A 20,555-nucleotide genomic window follows, 5' to 3' on the forward strand; every position below is an offset into this window, starting at 1 on the left:
TTTATTTTTATTTACCACTCTATAGCAATAACTACAAAATCCTACAGTACCATGATTCCCTTTGATATGAATGAAAATATTAAAGGATGGCTACTCTTCTGTTTATAAATTCTACCATAGTACAGATCATTCCTTAATTGATGTCTTCTTTTTCTCAGCAGAAATTAGGGAAGTAAAGACTTCCTCAAGAAAGTTTCAGACATAAAGAAGTGAGGAAGGATGCTAATGTGAGAAAAGAAGAGAATGTTGTAAGGTCTCAAGAAAGGTCAAGAGTCATAAAAATAAAGGTTAAGAAAAAGCTGTCAGTTTGCATAGCCATGTGGCCTTCTCCTTGTCTCCAGAATCATGTTTCAAAAGGGCTATCGAGCAGCATCTCAGGCAGGTGGCAGTGAACAACTAGAGGAATCTCTTTCTCACATAACAATTTTTCCTTTTAATCTGTTAACTATATTTTTCTCCACCCTCTTGTTGCCTTCTGCTGTGCCAGACAGGGATGTCCATGGTTATTTGGCATGACTAGAGAAAGAGCTAAAAGTGGATTTTTAGTGCTTCATAGAATATAAATAAATACAAAATCAAAAGCAATCATCCTGATCCAAAACACAGGCATCTTTTGGTCATTATCATAAAAACCAAGAAAGATATGGGAGAGTGGGTAGAGAGGAGAAAGCCCTGGGAGAAAAATAAAAAAGAAACACAATCGAATAATAAGAACAACAACAGAAATCACAGAAATAGACACATCTTTTTTTAAAAAAAAGTTCCGTTTATAAAATCCAATCATCTGCATAACCCTACCTTTATCTAAAAATTGCAAAATTTATAAAAAGCACTATGACTTCATTTTAAAATAGGTATTTCAATAGCTATTACCACAGATCTACTCTAGTCAATTTGAAAACAGACCAACCAAGGCAGCTCAGAACAAAATTATAGGTTGGATACAAAGACCTACTTAAGCTATAACACTATCTGCAGCTTGCGGATTCATCCATAATTTAATTTTCCCTGAAATCTAAAATAAATTTATGTTTGTGTTCAATGTGTATGTAATAGAAATATTTTATTCATCCATATTACTCTACAGTTAATATTCCATTTTTATCTATATTTAAAGATGATAGTACACAACGAATACCAAGCAAAGACTAAGATTTAAAATGGTACCAGGTATGATGCAGTTTTTGGAGTTTATGACTGGTAAAGGAAAAAATGTATTATAACCACAATGGACTAAATTATTTACTACCTGTTATTACTGCCTACCTTATTCAAGCATTATACGGGCACTTTTCATTCTACAGTCAACTGCGTAAGTTGTATGGTGGTATCTCTGTGGTAGATGTGAACACAGAAGTTTTGAACTCGATCCAAAGTAATTTCAACATGGTACAATAAAGAATGTGTTTAATGTTACTCCTAGAGAAAGGTTTAAATCATTCAGGATTTAACTTAGTAATATAATGCCTCCCTGTCACTAGTAGAGAAAAATAATACTGCCTAATATCTGACATATAAAAAGATTACTAATAATTATTTAGCTAACATTGATATAAAATTTGCACTGGAGTAGTCTTAAACTACGCCAAAAGCCATGAAAAACTAAAATATATACTTGCGAGTTCCAAATTAGCTTTACAGAAAATATAATGTTAAAGTTCTACTCTGCTTGTTTCTAATAAGCCTTAAGTGTTATTTTATTTAACTTATGATACATAAAAGGAAAAATAAAATTGAGGTTTCAGATAAAGTCTGCCTTCTCAGATAAGGTATGCAGGTTAAGTAGAGAAGAGAATGTCAATAATAACTCTGAATGCTTACTTTGTAATATTTCAATAGGTAACAGCGAGAAACACGTGCTGATGTGACCATAAAGTTCCTTTACCATGTTTAGGTACAGACAGAAAAGTGAGTTTTTAGGTATTTGGGGCATGATGCTTTTAAATAACAGACTAAAGAACAGTTTCTTATAATGATATCCTGGGCATAGGGCAGGTAATTTAAGGACCAGAGGAAAAACAGTCCAGTTGCCCCACACTGGCCTGTCTAGGCCCCAGCAGAGATTCTGAGTCCTTGTAATTTTAAGCTAGTATTTGTTCTATCACCTTGGAAAAGCCAGTTAATTTCATTTGTAAAACTATAGTACTTAGACATACTAATAAAAAGCTGTTGGAAAATAATTGAATTATTATAGAATTTTATTCTATAATTCTTTCTTACACAGAATCCCTTAAATATATGTCTGAATTGTAAATGAGATATGATATTTAATAATACTCCAAATCATTCAGACATAATTATGTAATCTTAGTGTCAGGATCTGCAAATTCTTTTAGTACCATGTTCTACCCATGTGTCTGAATCCTTTACTGGCAAGGAGTGAATTTCTGCCTAAAAGAGATAGATCATTCCATTTTTAAATACTTCAAATACTTCAAGCTTCCTGTCATATCTCTCCCCAAGTCTTCTCTTAGCCAAACTAAATATTCATATTTCCTTTAAGTATCTGTCATAAAACAAGGTTCCCAGAACTTTGTACCATCATGTTTATCTTCTGGTTAGTGTGCTGCATTTGATATTTCTTCTAAAGCATCCAGCCAGAAGCTGAACACAATATTTTATCTTAACATGGACTGCACTGGAATTATTATTACCTCTTTTGATCCAAAGACAAAAGTGCTTTTAATGCATCTTAAGACTGATCCGATTTTGTTTTATTATATTTACATGGCTATATTTACATGGCATATTTAACATAGCACATTTGTCTGTGGAGCTCTTGGGAGACTAGTACCTTCACTCTTGGGTTCAACTGTACATCACCATAGAAACCTCTTAAAATATTTAAATTTTGAAAGAAGAAAATAATTCCATTTAGGAACATGAAGAAATATTTAAACATGCTTTTCCAAATTAAAATAAAAATATACAAATATAAAGTGACAAAAAGGAGTTACTCTAACTTGTAGGAAAATAATATATTGCCTTCTGTATTTGGAACAAATAGAGTGCTTGTAATTCTGCCTGAATATTTTCCATAATTCTTCCAGATCATTGCATATAATAGCATCTTCCTACTAATATTTTATTCTTATTACAAAATACATGAAAAAAAAATGAAGACCAAAGAGCTTATTCTACCAATTTTTTTCAAGCTACACATTGGAGGGAAAAGTAAGATAGTGGAAAATAAAAATTATGTCTTTTTGCTTTATTCTATCAAGCTGGAAAAAAAATTCAGTGTGATGGGAAATATATGGTCTACACAACACTGTACAAGCTATACATTATTCACACGGTCCCAAAAGCTGAAAATAAAGTCCCCCGCCATTTATTTCATTTGAATTATTTCCCAGCAAAGTCATTTCAAGCTGCAGGATAGCTTTTCTGAGCCTTAACCATCATCCTTTCTATTTTTTTTTTTTTTTTTTTTTAGATAATCTCCTCTTTCCCTTTAAATCCTCACTCATTCCACCCATTTCTCAGGCTTTTAAGTGCACAGAATACCAGCAAGTGGCAAAGCCCAGAGGACGGATTTGGTCATTAAATTTAAAAAGAATCTAAAGCAACTGTTATAATTTGTAGCAATAAAATATTTTCAACTAAATAAAATTAATCGAAGAACTGTTCTACATAAAGAAAAATATTGCCTAAGGCAAACTTTCATGATAGAAATGCTACAATCGTCACACCAGTGCAGATTTTAACGCCACAATTGTATTAGAGAAAGCATTATTCACATCAGGCAAGCTAAAACTGAATTAAATCACAGTGATTAATTTGCTTGTGGGTCAAAGCTGAATTCAAAAATCTATAAAACTAAATACGTGGAAATGATAGAAAGAAATCTCAGTAATTGGGGCAAAGGTTTTTCTCTAATTAGCTGCAATGCATCATTAAATTCCATTGTACTAGTAACTGAAAAAATATATAGTTATTTCAGAACTAATGAAAGAAGCATTAAAGCAAATACATTTGGCTTCATAAATTATATTTCCTTTTTTCAGTATATACTCAGAGTTAAGTTTCATAACAACTACCATTAATAAAACATTATCTGAAAGGAGTCATCAATAAAATATGAAATAGGAAAAACAGCAAGGCAAAGTATTTGACTCATTGAGGAATAGGAAGTTTATGAGAGGTCTCTGATACTAAATACAGGATAATTGCTAAAGTTCAGATGCTGTTTACTAAAGTTATGTCCTAAAGTACAGCTGTAATTCTAAGATTGTGACTATAATTACTGATTTTATATGATTACTGTCATCAACCTTTCATTTTCTTTTTTCCACACATGTATTTTAGCAGGTTCAATCAATTTGACTCTTATTTTCAAAAAGCCTACAGTTAAGATGCATATATAATACATAGATGGATAGAAAGATAGAGGAACAGAAAGCTTTATTACAAGAATTATATACATTTATTGGCTGCTGTGTTGAGAATAGACTGTAAGGGGTCAAAGGTGAAAACACAGACCAATTAGTTGGCTATTACAATAAACCAGGTAGGATAAGATGGTGACCTGGACCGGGTGATAGTAGTAGAGGTGATGAGTAGAGTCAAAAGGTTTTGGTGAAAACCCTTTTGTGGAGGGTTTTGTACTAAGCAACTGAAAGGTTTCCATTAATTGTACTGCGAAAAGAATGTCAGTAGAACAGGTTTATGAGAGATGATTAGGAGTTTAGCTTTGGACAAATTCATTGCACATGAGTAGGTGGTTGGACAGGAGAGTCTATAGTTCAGGGAATAGGTCCAAGATGAGTATTCACATTTGGGTGAGTGTAGCATATATTCTGAAAATCATGAAATTGTATGATATCACCGAAGGAGTTAAAAGAGATAGAAAAGGGAGAAGGCACAAGGACTGAGCTCTAGGACACCTCCAAATTTAGAATATTATCTTGGTCTAACTGCTTTTAAGAAATTCCCCATCAATTTACACACCTACCAAAATTAAACAACAGTGCCAGTCACTCCAGTCTTTGCTAAGATTGGGCATTATCTCTGTCCATATGACATTACAAAAATGGTTTCTTGCTATCTTAATTTTACTCTTTGTCATAAGTGAAAATAAGCTTTTTTATATGTTTATTAGTAATTTGTCTTTTGTCTTTTGTAAATTACCTGAGTACATCCTTGTCTCATTTTTCTTCCCAAGTATTTTAATTCTTCTTATTGACTTTTATCACATTACGTATTAAGGTACAACCTTTCACCTGTCATATTTGTTGCAAATACTTTATCTCATTTTCATTTTTATGATCTTTTGAGGTAAGAAGTTTTATATTTCTTAGCCAAATGTATTAATTAGCTATCTCTTTGTGTATTCTATTACTTTAATACATACAAAGATAAATTAAATATATTCACATATTTTCTTCTAATAGTTTATGTGGGTGAGTTTCTTTTTTTTTACACTTAACTCTTAGTTCTTCTGATATTTATGTTATGACATGAGGAAAGACTCATCAATATTTTCTTAGATTTTTAATTTATTTTATAATTATATTAAAGAATATATCAATTCCATCTTTGCAATTTGTCCTTTAACTTATATTCAGATCTTATCTATAGTGAAATCTAGCTCTGAGATATCTAGTCCCTTTCTTTGCTTTGGTTACTAATTCTTTTATCTATACCTCAAAACCTCATTATTGTATTTTAAAGTCATATGTTATATATATTATTTTTTTGTTAAATAACTGAATGCCTGTTAAGTTCTCCACTAAACCATGCGTTGGATGCCAATCTGTTTTCTTCTTGTTCACTATAGCATATGGTGTGTAGTCTAAGAAGCATTTTTAAATTCAGCCTCCTTGCCGATGCAATTACTAGGAATCCCCACAACCCCTTTCCAGGCCCAGAATTTGACATGTCTCCTCTTCCATCTCTTTTCTTATAGGGCTGTTATCCTAGATCTTCTGCATGTGGGTGGGAGTTTTCTTAATAAGCTGGGAGAAATCACTGCAGGCATGGAATTTGTTTTATACATGCACAACAAAACTTTTGTATTTGTCACAGTTATTTAAATCTGCTCTCCTATTAATCAAAAACAACTCTAAGATTCCCCACTCAGGAAGCACATCCATGATTTTTTTTCTATTCAAAAGTTAACCCTTTCTAATACTTTAAAAATCCCTTTAAATTTTTTATTTGAATTAAATTTTTACTTCACCTTTAATTTTTTTCCTATTATTCCACTTTCCCTGGCTACTCTACCAATCAGAAGTACATTTCTGTGACTACAAATGAACAAGCAAACTAAAAAATAAAATAAACGCAGAAATAGAAGACACCCAGAAATCATTCCCTGCTACATGGCATGTGCACTTCCAGACACACTCCATGCCACTGTATTAAACCTTAACTACATCATGAATGAGGCAGCTAAACATGTCTTCAAGGGGAGTCTTAAAGAGAATCTAGTCAGCTCCATTCCTGAACCAACCCAGCATCTGGGAATATAGAGAAAAGGGATGCAAAAATCTGCCACATCCTAAATTTGTGGCATAGGCCCTGGATCCAGCTCTTTTCTAATATGTAAAAGGCCATTATATTGTCCTTCCACTGATGTTTTATGTTAGCAACCATGTGACCAATGCATTTTCTGAAAAGAAAAGCTTCTTACTGAGACAATGATCGACAAGGCAAGTGGTTGTCTCTTGTTCTCAGTTTCACTAAATGTGGACTTCAAAGGACATCCTGCATTAGATGACATAAGCTCTGTTACTCTCACCTTCACCCTGAGGAAGATTGTTTCATCTTTGGATACTCTCCCTACTAACCATATAGTGACTCAGGTGTATATTAATCAAGTTCCACAGGAATGTAATTGACTCTTTGTCCTTCTATAGTCACACATAACACTTTAAGTGGCCATTTAACTAGAGATTTTATGCCGTATCTTGTAAATGTTGAAAGAGGAGCAAATCTCACCCTCTTTCAGGATTCCTCCACATAGCATCTCACCTGCACTCCCTCTGAAGGCTTCTCTCCCTTAACTCTTACAACTCATCTGCATTTTCTACATTTCCCCCAACCATCTGCTCCTAACACCAGCTCTGGCTGAACACTTCCTACTTACTAGTTGTTTCATGAAATTCCACTAACTAAACACCTGCTTTGCTCATTTGCACTTTCCTTTTGACACTGAAAGATACTTGTTGAACAGGACTTAACGAAAAATCCGAAGTCAACCCATAAGGTTAAAAGAACAGACAAACTTATGAGAAATGGCAAGGAAGGTATTGTGCCATCTGATTATTATTTGTCAAAAGTTGTTACCTGAAAAGAATTGTCTGCACTGATGCTTATAACATAAAATAGCCTGAGACTGGTTTTCTCAAAAACTCTGTATGGAAGCTGCATTTGTCATCCCCTGTATTTGACGTGAATCAGGTGGTGTAGGAGTGAGATTTTTTTTTTTTTTTAATTTGCTTTTGTTTATCACAAGGAGGACTTTAGGTCCTTCTTCCCAAATATAAGACAGGTGGGAAAAATTAAAAGTAGTTCCATGAAAAGACAAGGAATAAATTAGAGATGTCAGATGATAGGAGAGGGAGGTATCAATTTTATAGATTTATGCAAGGCAAAGCAGAAAATAAAGAATTATAAGTTACCTTATAAAACACATGAGAGGAGAAATTTAAGTGGAGAATAGCATAAAAGACACTATTTTTTAATTTATAGCAAGGAAGTTCCTTTCTCATTTTTAAATGGGCAAAATGTCAAAAAAAGAAATCAAGAATAAAATCTAGCAGGAGAAATGGTAGCACTCAGAGTTTTTAGAGGAATGCAGCAAATTACTGTGCGTGGTCATGAGCGTGTTTCAGGGAAATGGGGTAATTAGCTGTTTTCAGGAACCAAATTTTCTAAATTGAGTGTTATGACGGTATTAACTGATGATTAATGGTTGAGTATTTTGTACCTTCTAAGCACTCAATAAATATGATTGATTGATATGTCACTTACAAAATGCAAAGTAACATTTATAAAGCAATTACACAAGCAATATGTGAGTGGGAGCTACACGCATCTAAAGATCCTATTGAAATAGAAAATAATAACAATAACCCATACCTTCTCTGTGTCAATGCCTTTTGACATGGACCATGTTGAGACTATATAATCCATGACTCGTTCACTAAGGCCTTTGGGGACCTGATAGAGTTTCAGAAAGTCCCGTACGTTATTCAGCATCTCATGGTATCGGTTGGTGTTGGCGTACATTTGCTGGAAAATTGTGGTAACATTTCCAAAAATAGTTGCATAAAGAAGAGCTGAAAGAGAAGAAATGATGAAAATAAAACAAATATTCCAAGTGAAGAAAATATGAGTATTGGCTAAATCAACAAATAATTTGGCAGAGATGTCTTAACAGACTTACAGCAGTTAATGTATGTGGAACCATGAGAATAGTGCCTGGCACCTGGTATTCACTCAGGAAATGTTACCTTCAGTATAATCAACAAGACTTTATAAGCATGCACCACCCTAGTCAACATGACAACACATGAGAGTGGTTAAAATATCTCGTGAAGAATCAGATGATCCAAGAACCTGAGAAATTCTAGCCTTATTATGAAAAGTTATTCTCCAGCCTCATCCTCCTGAATGAATGCTAATCAAATTTTCCAAGGATTGATGATCCAACTTAGAAATGTATGCTCCTTCTCATTGCTTGCTCCTTCCAGCTTTTGGAATACTTCTCTGGTTATAAATATTTTTGACAGTATATCAGAAATATAGGGAAAAGAGAATAATTAAAGTGCTCCATTTTTAGGACGTTCTGGAGATAAACAGGGTTGGAATTAGTAACTAAAATAAAACTTCAGGAGTACCTGGAGGTAGTAAACTCATGCCAGTATTCCAGTGATTATACGTTTTTTGATTCTGTCATTTTAGTTAAGAGTAAAGTCAGCTAGCCAACCATTATTATTCATCTACAGGGGACTATGAATAACACAGGGTTGTTAATGCCCCTGACTGCTGCCTGCTCACAACCTAGAGTTTACCAACTCCTCTTTCTTCAGATCTGGTCAGGCTAATTAATGCTAACTTGATCCATGGAATTACCATTCCATTAAAATGGTTAAAACAGCAAATTTTATGTGATGAATACTTTACCACAACAAAAATAAGTAAATAAAATAAAATTAAAATAATTTTTAAAAGTAATTGACTTCAGCCCAAACTGATCACTCCTCCAATCTCCAGCTGCATATCAACCGCCACCTACCCTGCCCCTCTGGTTTCACTCCCTTGTTAACAGGAAGCTCTTTTGGAAAGGGGGCAGTACTTTCTTCACCTTAATATTTGGTAAACAGTGTTCAGTAACCACAGGCATTCAATAGGCATTTCACAAATAAGTGAAATCCAGGCAATGATCATTTCCATCCTACATCCTCCAAGCATTTGAAAAATGACTCCTCTAAATAAACCATGGGTTGTTTCCCTTTGCGGTTTCATCAACCAAATCCATTTGATGGAAGTGTGGAAAATAAAGCTACTTAAGCAACTTAAGATCCTTAAAATACTATTTTTAAAAATTGTTTATTTAAGAATAGTTGTTTTCCTCTAAGTAAAACAAATTATAATTTCATAACAGATGCTATTATTTTATAAACATTTAGTCAGTGTTTCTCTTGTTATTTAGGGATTTTGATGCCAGTGCAGGACAATTTTTAAGATAGATGATATTTTGTTAAAATTGAGAAGAAGGAAATACTGTTGACATTTCTCAACTGGGTCTTCAAATCTTTGAATATTCATATCCAAAAACAAAAACAAAAAAATAGAGGTAATCAGAGACTTAACATCTATATTCTACCACTTAAGTTAAATGAGCCAGACAAAGAAACAGAAATAACTCATGTTCTCACTCATAACTGGCTGCTAGGGAGGAAGGAAGAGAGGGAAGGCGGTAAGAAGGAAGGAATGAAGGAAAGAAAGAAAGAAAAGATCACATAATACAGTACCGGTACATTAAAATTTCAGAAGGAGAGAACAAACCTAGTGATAGGAGGAGGAAGGGAGGGGGTTTGTGAAGTGATAGGTCAGGCAAAGGGCATAAAGAAATATCACGATTTGCAAGAATGAATAAGCTAATAATAAATTTTTAAAATTTAAAATAAAAAAAACAGAAAAATTGCATACATATTAATGATAGAAGAGTCATCTAACAAATATGGAATTTTACATTTTCAGAAAAGAGATGAGAATTTATGTGTTAAAAATAATGAGTATTTTAGGGGTTAAATAATGCTGCAATCATGTTTTTTTAATAGTATTCAGCTATTATAAATTGTCAATAAATACACAGAACTACCTATTATTCTGACATGTTTAGCTTGTTTGGCTCCCTAAGATGCTTGCAATCTGCTCCATTTGCCAAATGTCTTACTTCTGTCTTTTAGTTTAATAAATTACCACACATTTCATCTTTTGGGGTATATTAAATACGCACACAAAAATACATTCTGCTTATATGAAAAGTTTAAGCTAAAATATGAAGAAAACCATTCATGTATTAAAAGCTTGCAGCACTAAAAATGAAGACTAGCCAACATCCCATTAAATTTGACATATCACAAAGATATCTACTTCTGCCTCCCATTTTTATATGAATGTGGTCCCTACACTGACTGAGTAGGACTAAACAAGGTCATAATTTAAAGTAAGAGATTGAATTATACGTATATATATTTTTGTAATTTTTAATTTTTAAATAATTTCAGACTCAAAAAAACTTGAAAAATAGCGCAGAAAGCTTACATATTCACACATACAGCTTCTCACAATGGTGACAACTTATGCAACTATAGTAATATATTAAAACAAGGAAATTGATAATGGTACAATACAATTAACCATACTAAAGACCTTATTCATTTCTCACCAATTTTTTGTTTACATGCACTCATTTCTTTGGCATATAGTTATATGAAATTTTACCAAATGTACAGATTCATATAATGTATATTTATGTATATATAGTATGTAATATCATGTATATGTATAAAAAGAGAAACTTCTTCCTTAAAAATATTTTCAAAACTTAATAATGGAGTACATTTCAAAGAGACACGAGAGCAAGTATGATATTTCACAGCAAACAACAACACTGTTGCCCATCACAGTCTGTGTTCCCAGGAAAAATGGGCACAGCATCTTTTTTTTCTATTATTGGTTATGAATATCCATGGGGTAGAAAGCTGATTGTCACCACTCATGTCCAATATGTGATGGCCAAATCCATACTGGCAGCATGTGCATTGCCACAAATTGCAATTATACCCCATGTCCCCCACTCAATTCCAGGCCTCCCTCCCCATCCCACCTTCCCCACTCCACTTCGTATCCCTAGGTATGCTCTCTCCCTCTGCAAGTCCAACACACCACTGTGGTCTTTCTTTCCTTCCTTCTTTCTCTCTTAGCTCCCACTTATGAGTGAGCACATGCAGTATTTATCCCTCTGTGCTTTGCTTATTTCACTCAACATAAGTTTCTCCAAGCTCATCCATGTTGTTGTGAATGGGAGAATTTCATTCTTTTTTATGGCACAGTAGTATTCCATGGTGTATATATGCCACATTTTCCTTATCCAATAGTCCATCAATGGACATTTAAGTTGGTTCCATATCTTGGCTATTGGGAGGAGAGCTGCAATGAATATGACAGTGCAGGTATCCCTTCAACATGATAATTTCCATTCCTTTGGGTATATACCCAGAAGTGGGATTGCTGCATCATACGGAAGATCGGTCTGTAGTTGTTTGAGAAACCTCCATACTGTTTTCCACAGTGGTTGTACTAATTTACAGTCCCACCGGCAGTGTAGAAGTGTTCCCTTTTCTCCACATCCTCACCAGTGTTTGTTATTCTCTGTCTTTTTTATTATAGCCAGTCTAACTGGGGTGAGGTAATATCTCAACATGGTTTTAATTTGCATTTCTCTGATGACTAGTGATGTTGAGCATTTTTTAATTTCATTTGTATGTATCCCTTTGAAAAATGTCTATTCAGCTCCTTTGCCCATTTTTTAATTGGTTTATTTGTTTTTTTACTGTGTAATTGCTTGAGTTCCTTGTATATTATGTATATTAATCCCTTGTCAGATGCATAGTTAGCAAAAATTTTCTCCTACTCTGTAGGATGTTGTTTCACTTTGTTGACTGTTTCCTTTGCTGGGGCACAGCTTTAATGAGAGAGGCCCTGGAGCATGAAACACAGTGATGAGGGAAACTGATCCAGTAGAAACTACCTCCACACTGCTAACTCTCAAAATAACCTCTCTTCTTAATCACAGACACTGATATCTTCTTGGATATCTAATAGTCATGTGGATCTAACATGTCTAACAAAGAACTCTTTGTTGTTGTTGTATTTGTTTATGGGATACAGTTTGTTGTTTCAATACATGCATATATTGTATAATAACCTAAGAATAGTTAGTTAGCACATCTATCATATAAACTTTTATCATTTCTCTGTGGTAACATTCAAGATCCTCCTTTCTGGCTATCTTATAGTATACAGTGCAATATTATTAGCTATTGTCACCCTAGGACATCAGAATTTATTCTTCTTATCTAACTGTAACTTTGTAATTTTGTACCAATCCACCAACCTTTCCCTGGGCCACCATTCCCCCCACCACCACCTTTCCCTACATCTGGTAACCACTACTCTATTCTCTATTTCTCCCTTTTTTTTCCCCTTTTTAAAATTTATTTTTCTAACTGAACTCTTCATTTACAACACCTTCTCTCCAACAATCAAATGTACTTTTCATCTCACTAAACGGAAAAGCCACTCCTAGTTACTCAGACCAAAAACCTCAAAGTCCTTCTTCAGTGCACTCTTTGATTCATATCCTACATCTAATCCATCAGCAATTCCTGTTCACCACAATTGCCGTGGCTGCTGCAAAAGTGGCTAGTCTCTATAGCAGCAGTCACAACCATCGTGCAGATGGTATGCCAGTCTCTCAACTGCATTGACACAAGGAGAGGCACCAGCAGAGGAGACCAAAAAAAAAAAAAAAAAAAAAGAAGAAGAGGTCCTCTCTCTCCACAAAGCACATTCCAGAGTAACAGAAGCAGCACCTGATTTACAACAATAGGGGAGGACTTGATCACACCTGTCTCAGTACTGGACAGATCATCTAGGCAACAACCAACAGAGGAACAGTTGATCTATCAGATGGAGAGAACAAATCTATGGTTATTAGAGGGGAGAGAGGGAGAAGCAGGAGGGGGAGCAGAGAGATTGGATAAGGGGCATAAAGAATAAGTGTGATTTGTAACAATAACTATGCTAAAAAAAAAAATTAAAAAACAAACAAAAAAACCCAATTCCTGTTGGCTCTACATTCAAAACACAGCTTCAAGTCAATCATTTCTCACTACCTCTACCAGCACCTTGCAGAGTCTCCAGGTTTTCCACTTACTAGCTATGTGTCTTTGGACCAGTTACTAAACCTCACTTATAACTTAAAATTACACTACAATTTTTACAAAGAGATTGTGTTAAATAACTGATATGAAACATTTTTTTAAAAAGAGTCCAGTAAAGAGTAAGCATACATAAAATGCTATATATCATCATCACCACCATCATCACAGATATTATCTTCCAAACAAAAAGAATGATCATATATATACATACATACACACACATATACATATATACACACATATTTACATGCATATATGATCCTGGCCCTCCTCCACTCAAAACCTTTTCCATCATACTTAGACTTAAATCCAAAAGTAGTCATAGTCCAAGGTCACGTATAATCAGCTCACTGCCTCCTTCAGTGATGACGACTCTTACCAGTCCCTCTCCTAGTCCCTCTGCTACTGTCATACCAGCTTTGTTCATGCTACACAAACATCCTAAACCAATTCACTCTCCAGAGCCCCTTCACTAGCTGTTCCTTCTGCCTGGAACACTCTTCTCCAAGATCTTCACCTCATCTCTTTCCTCTCCTTATTCAGGTCTCTGCTCAAAATCCAACTCATCACAAAGTCTTTCCCTGACCACACTATCTAAACATCTTCTTCCTCCAACATCACTCTCCATCCCCTTACTATGCCTTAGTCTCTTTATTTTATTCATCACTACTTTAGTTTACATTACATGTTTATTTATTTGTTTATTATCAATTTTTCCCACAAGGAATTCAAATTCCATGAGAGCAGGTGTGGGCCTGGTCCTTTTTGCTCACTGCTGTATTTCCCCAACATAGACCAGTTTGTAGAACACACTAGATGTTCAAATATATTTTTCCAGTAAATTTACACACCAAAAGCTAACAAAAAGTTTTTTAGAAACAATCTTTTCATATCAAAATCTCATTACTGGTGATGCAAAAACATAGGAGAATATACATCATTAAGGCAAGTAGAGGAATGAAATATTTAGAAGCTAAGGTGATACATGTCCTAAACATGTTCAGATAATAAATACATTGGGAAGGCCCACATGAATGCCCATTTTTGTAGAGAACTATTATATTATTTTTACCCTTTGAATGGAGATGGCATCTAGTCAATTCAAATACTTCACTAGTAATAATTATGCTGATTTGTGACAATTTCATAAGCCTCTTTTTAAATGCTCTCCTGCAGACTTTTACATATCAGACAACTGCTAATTTTGTAATCTCATCATATTTAAAGTCTTAGTAATTCTGTCATACACACCAGTAAATGTCCTACATAAAAAGTCTTATATTTTTTTATTTACCACAAAGGGATTATTTTGAACATAATTATGATGATTAAAAATAGCTACAAATTCTCTGATACCCCTTCCATTGAGAGGCAAGGTCTGTATTCCTTTCCCTTGAGTCCAGGCAGACCCTATGACTGTTTGATCAATAGAATATGGTATCTGTGATTGTGTGCCAATATCTAGGCAAGGGCCTTAAGAAAGTAGAAACTTTCAATTTCTCGCTACTGACGTACCTGCTCTTGGAATCAGCCTTCCATGCCATGAGAAACCCCACATGGAGAGGAATAAAGGCCCCTAGACAATAGCCTTGGCTGAGCTCCCAGCTATGCACTGGGTTAGACTGAGCAATTTAAAATATTGATATGAGTACATATTTCTGGTAACACTTGAGACTATATAGGTGGTTCAACCATCACTTTCCTATCTACTTATATTTATGATACTTAATGATATTTAAGATATAAAATAAAATGTTCCATCAATCTGTGATTGTATGTGCAGCACACAGCTTGATAACATGTCCTAAACATATTAAGGACATGTGGCTCAGCCAACTACAAAATGGGTTTTCCAGGCCATTTCAAGCTATCCCCATTGATACCATGTTAACTAGAAATAAGCCATGCCCTCCTAGCCCTCTGTAAATTGCAGATTTATAAGTGAAATAAATGGTGCTTATTTGTTTTAGCCATTGATTAGTTATGCAACAACAATAACTTAAACTCTAATAGAGTGTTTGTCAATTGGTTAGGGGACCTTGGGGAGTAGGGTAGTGAGTTCTTTATGACACACATCACAACCCAAGACATATTTTGGAAAACATTTTTTAATATTTAATATGGTTTTATATATTAAAATTTAAAAATACCTATTTTTTTATAATATAAACATTAAAGTCATGAATGAATGTTTAATGTTTCAAAAAGAAACATAGGTTAAAAGATTGAACGATGCTATTATAATTAACCACAGATAGTAGTATTCATTCAAGCATTGTTGAATTCAGTAGATTTTTATTGAACACCTATTCTATGCCAGCCACTATACTTGCCACTAGAGATACAAAAGATGATAAAAAAGACAGATACAATTCCCACCCTCAAGTAGTATTCACTACTTGCTATGGAAAAGTATTAGTTCTTAATTCTCCCAAATCACACTGTTTAAAAAAGGCTAATATCTTCCTTTTCATAGATTATAAAAATCCACAAATAAATGTATAGCCACTCAATGCATATAAATGAAGTGTAGTATATTTCTCAGAGTTAAAAGTTTTGTACAGTCAAACAAAAATCTAAGTTCAGCTAATTAATCGCAACTTGGTCTCCACTCTCATATGTTGCTCATGATAACAGATAAAATAATGATATTCAGGCCTCTGAAGAAATTATGTTCTCCAGTCATTTCATTTTGTTTTCTTGTGTTTTGTTTTTGCTGTTTTTGTTCATTTTTAGGTCAAGCTCCATCTATTCATCTTATTAACAATCTTTCTTTCTTAGATTTTTTTGTGCCTATTCATAATGACAGCCAGCATGTAGTTTTCCTAATTATCTTCCTTTTATAAATCTTGGCAAGTTACCATTGGCCTTAGACTGAGCAGTTTAAAATATTCATGTGGTAATGCATTTCTGATAACCCTTAAGGCCACATAGGTAGTCCAACCATCATTTCCCTTTATATTTATATTCACTAAAATCCACCCTTAATAATGATATTTAAGATGTGGAAGGAAAATCTTCCACCAATCTGGGATTATCAGTAGCAGTCAGCTTGTTAAAACATTTGAAATGGCCCCAGTTGACCTTAGAACAAAGTGAAGAAGCTGATCTTCAGAAACCTCCAGTTTCACAGTCACTCTCCTTGTAGATCCCTCCTAATGGCTCCTGGTTCCTCTGGATGTTCTTTACAATGACCCATACATGCAGGCATCCTCTAGGCATTCACTTAGGGGCCAGGTATTTTCTATTTCCCAGTCTTCACTTAATCTATGCCCTATTCCATCTAGTACCTGAACTATGCCAATTATCCTGTTAGAAACTAATTTCATTAATTATTCTATGTTAAGTGTTAAAAATTGAAAACTACTTAATATATTATCCCTCTCAAGGATGTTGGAATTTTGAAAGAGGAATTTCAGGTAATGCAATGAGTTGACTGAATCATTATTTGAGTTAGCTGTCAACTAGTGAGATAAGCTGAGACATAGATTTTTACCTGGCTTAGCACTGATGCTGTGATTACCATAACAACTGACTTTGCCAAAATACTGTAGTCTTAACAATTAACGGGAAATTATTATTGACATTATTTCCTATATAGCCTAAAGAGTCACTTAATTTTACAAAGTTGATCTTGAACCTACATTAATCAATTACTAATGCAACATCAAAGATGAAAGAAAAGATGGGAGGGAGGTGAATGGGAAGACATGGGAAGATAGTTTATTGGAAAGACTCCAAGAAATTAAAATAAAACTAAAAACAAAAAATCAAAGTATCAAGATAGCTTGATCTTCACTTTACCTTCGTGATAGTTATTATCTTTAATGCTAAGTAAATCCATTTTCTTTATGCTCTCTAAGCCAGCACAATTCACTTAGACTTATAAAATGAGTCCATTCACTTTGTTTATATACTATTCAGGTTTTTGTAACTTTGATAAAAACTATCCAGGGAATATAGAACAACACCTCTAAAATAAGAAGAACAAAAACAACAGATAATCAATACTGATCTCATTATTTCAGATTCACTTATTATGGACCAAAAAATAGTTCCCAAATGTATCAACTGCCAAGCAACCATAGACAAGATTAAAATTGTATGTTATCCTTAGAAGCCCCCAGCTCTGTCACAGTGCCCTTCTCTCCCCTCCCTCTTGAATACCTACCACCACCCTGCTCCCTTCTTACGGGGCCTCCACCATTGCTTCCTCGTCAAACCCTCCCAGTGAGTGCTGTTGCCCAGCTAATACAAAGGCGAGCTAACAAATACTCTGGAGGAGACCTGTCTTAGACACTAAACCACAATCTCAAGCACACATTCTTCTATCTATGCCAACCTTGGGACACTGATCACTCTTCTCCATGTTTCTCAGGAATTTTAAACCCAGCTTGATAAGAAGCAGAGGTAGGAGAAAAGTGAGGGAAGTCAGAGACTGCCGGCAATACACAGTCACTCTGAGACCGCCAGAAGGAAAAAGAGACACTTTTGTATTGACATTATTTTTCAAAAATCATAGTGAGAAAGACTAAAACTTCAACTAAATATGAATGACTAAAGAAACATAAGATAGATTTGTATCAAGTTATGCAAAACTGAGCAAGGGTCAGCACAAACACACAACCGTATGTTCTCAAGGAGCACATCACCACCTTGCAAAAGATAGCATGATGGACTTTTTGTTTTGTTTTGTTTTGTTTTTTTGCAACTGAGTAGATTTCATTTGCTTTTATTTTCTATCTATAAAAATTGTTATTTTTATAGATTCAAGGGACAACTGAAAGTTATTCCATTACAAGTTATGTAGTTGATGGCATGTGCTCTTGGCACATCAATTTTGTTTTTAATATTTTTCCTCCTCTATCACCTCCATGCATTTATGTGTGTGTATGTATGTACACACATATGGTACAGTTATGACCTGATCTGATGATTGCTGACAGTGTCATGAGCTGTGCCTTTCAGGAGATTTATAAATACTTATATTGCATGCTTTTATTTAAAACAAAAAAAAAAACTTTAAAACCCAAAATAAGGAAACTATCATGGTGAGATTTCAGATAGTGCAGCAATTCAATGTTTTAATACAGATATTATGTCCTTCAAATTATAAAATGCAAAGATTATCTGCTTTATGTAGTTGTAAGTCTAGCTTATTGGCTACAAAAGAAAAAAAAGGAATAAAATAGTACAGTGAGTCCAGAATGGTTTCACTATGGTAAAAAAATTGAACTTCTTTATTTAAGGCTGTTGCCAGTTTATTTTGGATAAGATACACATTTGAATTACCCTGGAACCTGTGCTTTTCATTAATCATATCTGCAAGCCATTTCTCTAATCTATAACCAGAATATAAAAAGAAGCAATAAATACAGGATATAATTAAATCACTTACTATTATGCTTACTTCAATAGGGAAGCATTAGTAAAATACTTGAAATAACACTAAAATGCTTTCTTGCCAAAACACAAGTATTATTGACCCAATGTTCAAAAACTGAAGTAGTACTGCCAACAATCTAAATAAATTGTTCAGGGTTCTGAGAGTGGTCTCTGCAGAATAGCCATGAGGTTCTTATAACTTCTGAGAAATAGTGTCATAACCTATCTTCTTGCTGATACCCAAAACAATTCATTTTTGCCTCCAAATCTTTGTTCGTGCAGTTCCCTTTTGGTAGATTTCAAAATATGACCACACTTTTTCCCCATCTTGGTATGCCCATCCCTTTGCAGTGAGACTTTACTGCTTCTCCTATAAAAGAGTGGAATCTATCTCCTTGAATCTGAGCCAGCTTTGTGACTTCCTTTGACCAACAGAATGTGGCACAGCTAGACCTTAAGAGAACTTGCAGGTTTTGCCTTCACCTTCTTGGAATTCTGCCCTGACACCATCATCGCTGAAGAAGCCTGAGTTGTACTGAGGGATACCAAGAGAGCAAGGATAGACAGGTCTAGTTATTCTGATAGTCCTAGGTGAACAGCTCCCAACTGATGTGCCAGCTAAATGCAGCTGCCTGACAGAGCCCAAGCAAAATGAGCAAAGGAATCTCAATCACTCAGTTGAGCCATAGGATCGTGAGAAATACTAAATCATTGTGGTTCTGGGTTACTAGGTTTTGGAATCATTTCTTACACATCAATAGGTAACTGGTACATCTCTCCCCCATGAAAGTCCTCCCTTCTGCTCCATCTTTCCTAAACCCCAGCCACTCTTCAGGGCCTATTATTTCTTTCACAAAATTTTTTCTGATTGTCCCAAGTTGAGGTATTTCTCCTTTTATTCTTTTACAGAACCCAGCAATATATCACTCCTTAAAACAGTAGTTATATGCCTTGCTTTATATTCTTAACTCCTATATATATGTTAACATATATGCTATAAATATAATGAAGTTCTTGAAAGTAAGAAACTTTTAAATGTCTTTACATCTTCCTATTGATTGGCATAGTTCTGAACACATAAAAAAAATAGAAGTTGAATTAAACTTAAAATATTCTTCTTATGTAGCAAAGTAAACAGCAAGTTGGCAAGAAGTATCCAAGTTCAACTATGACTGAGAATACCATTAAAGTGTTCTGACATGCCAGTCTGAAGAAATGAAAGGAGAGAGAGAAATAAAAAAAAAGACCATTAGGAGGATAATAGGAGGCTAAGGCTATAGCTAAGGTGAAAGGTTTCTGCTAAAATACTCCAATAATATTAGAACCTGGGACATTCAGTTGCTGAAATTTGGTTGTTTATGAAAAATAAATATGTCATATTGTAATATCATACATAAAGACTTAATCAGAAACTAAACAAGCAGAGATACCTGTACCAAGTACAGATTACAAATTTGAATGAGTATACTGTTTGGCCCAATTATTCCATTTATTGGAAGTTATACTATGGCTTTATGAAAAGAATACACAAAAATGTTCACTGAAATGTTGTTTATAATGTGAGAAAAAATTTAAATGTTCCAAAATAAAGATTGGATGATACAAGTGATGGCACATTATACAACTAAAAACTAGGCAGTCATTAAGATAATGAAGGAGATCTATGGACATAGACCTGAAAAGATTGATGACATATTTTTGTTAGAA

General features: G+C 34.3%; 1 protein-coding gene across 1 annotated transcript in view; it reads right to left on the minus strand.

The window, feature by feature from the left end:
- Nucleotides 1–20,555, minus strand: part of KCNH5 (potassium voltage-gated channel subfamily H member 5) — a 318,849-nt gene that overhangs the window by 105,639 nt on the left and 192,655 nt on the right. Inside the window, exon 8 of the mRNA XM_063091599.1 lies at nt 8,086–8,285. Within this exon, the coding sequence (XP_062947669.1) occupies nt 8,086–8,285 (200 nt within the window). The remainder of the gene's footprint in view (nt 1–8,085; nt 8,286–20,555) is intronic.

The sequence above is a fragment of the Cynocephalus volans genome, chromosome 3 (genome assembly GCF_027409185.1).
Source record: "Cynocephalus volans isolate mCynVol1 chromosome 3, mCynVol1.pri, whole genome shotgun sequence".
Classification (NCBI taxonomy): Eukaryota; Metazoa; Chordata; class Mammalia; order Dermoptera; family Cynocephalidae; genus Cynocephalus; species Cynocephalus volans.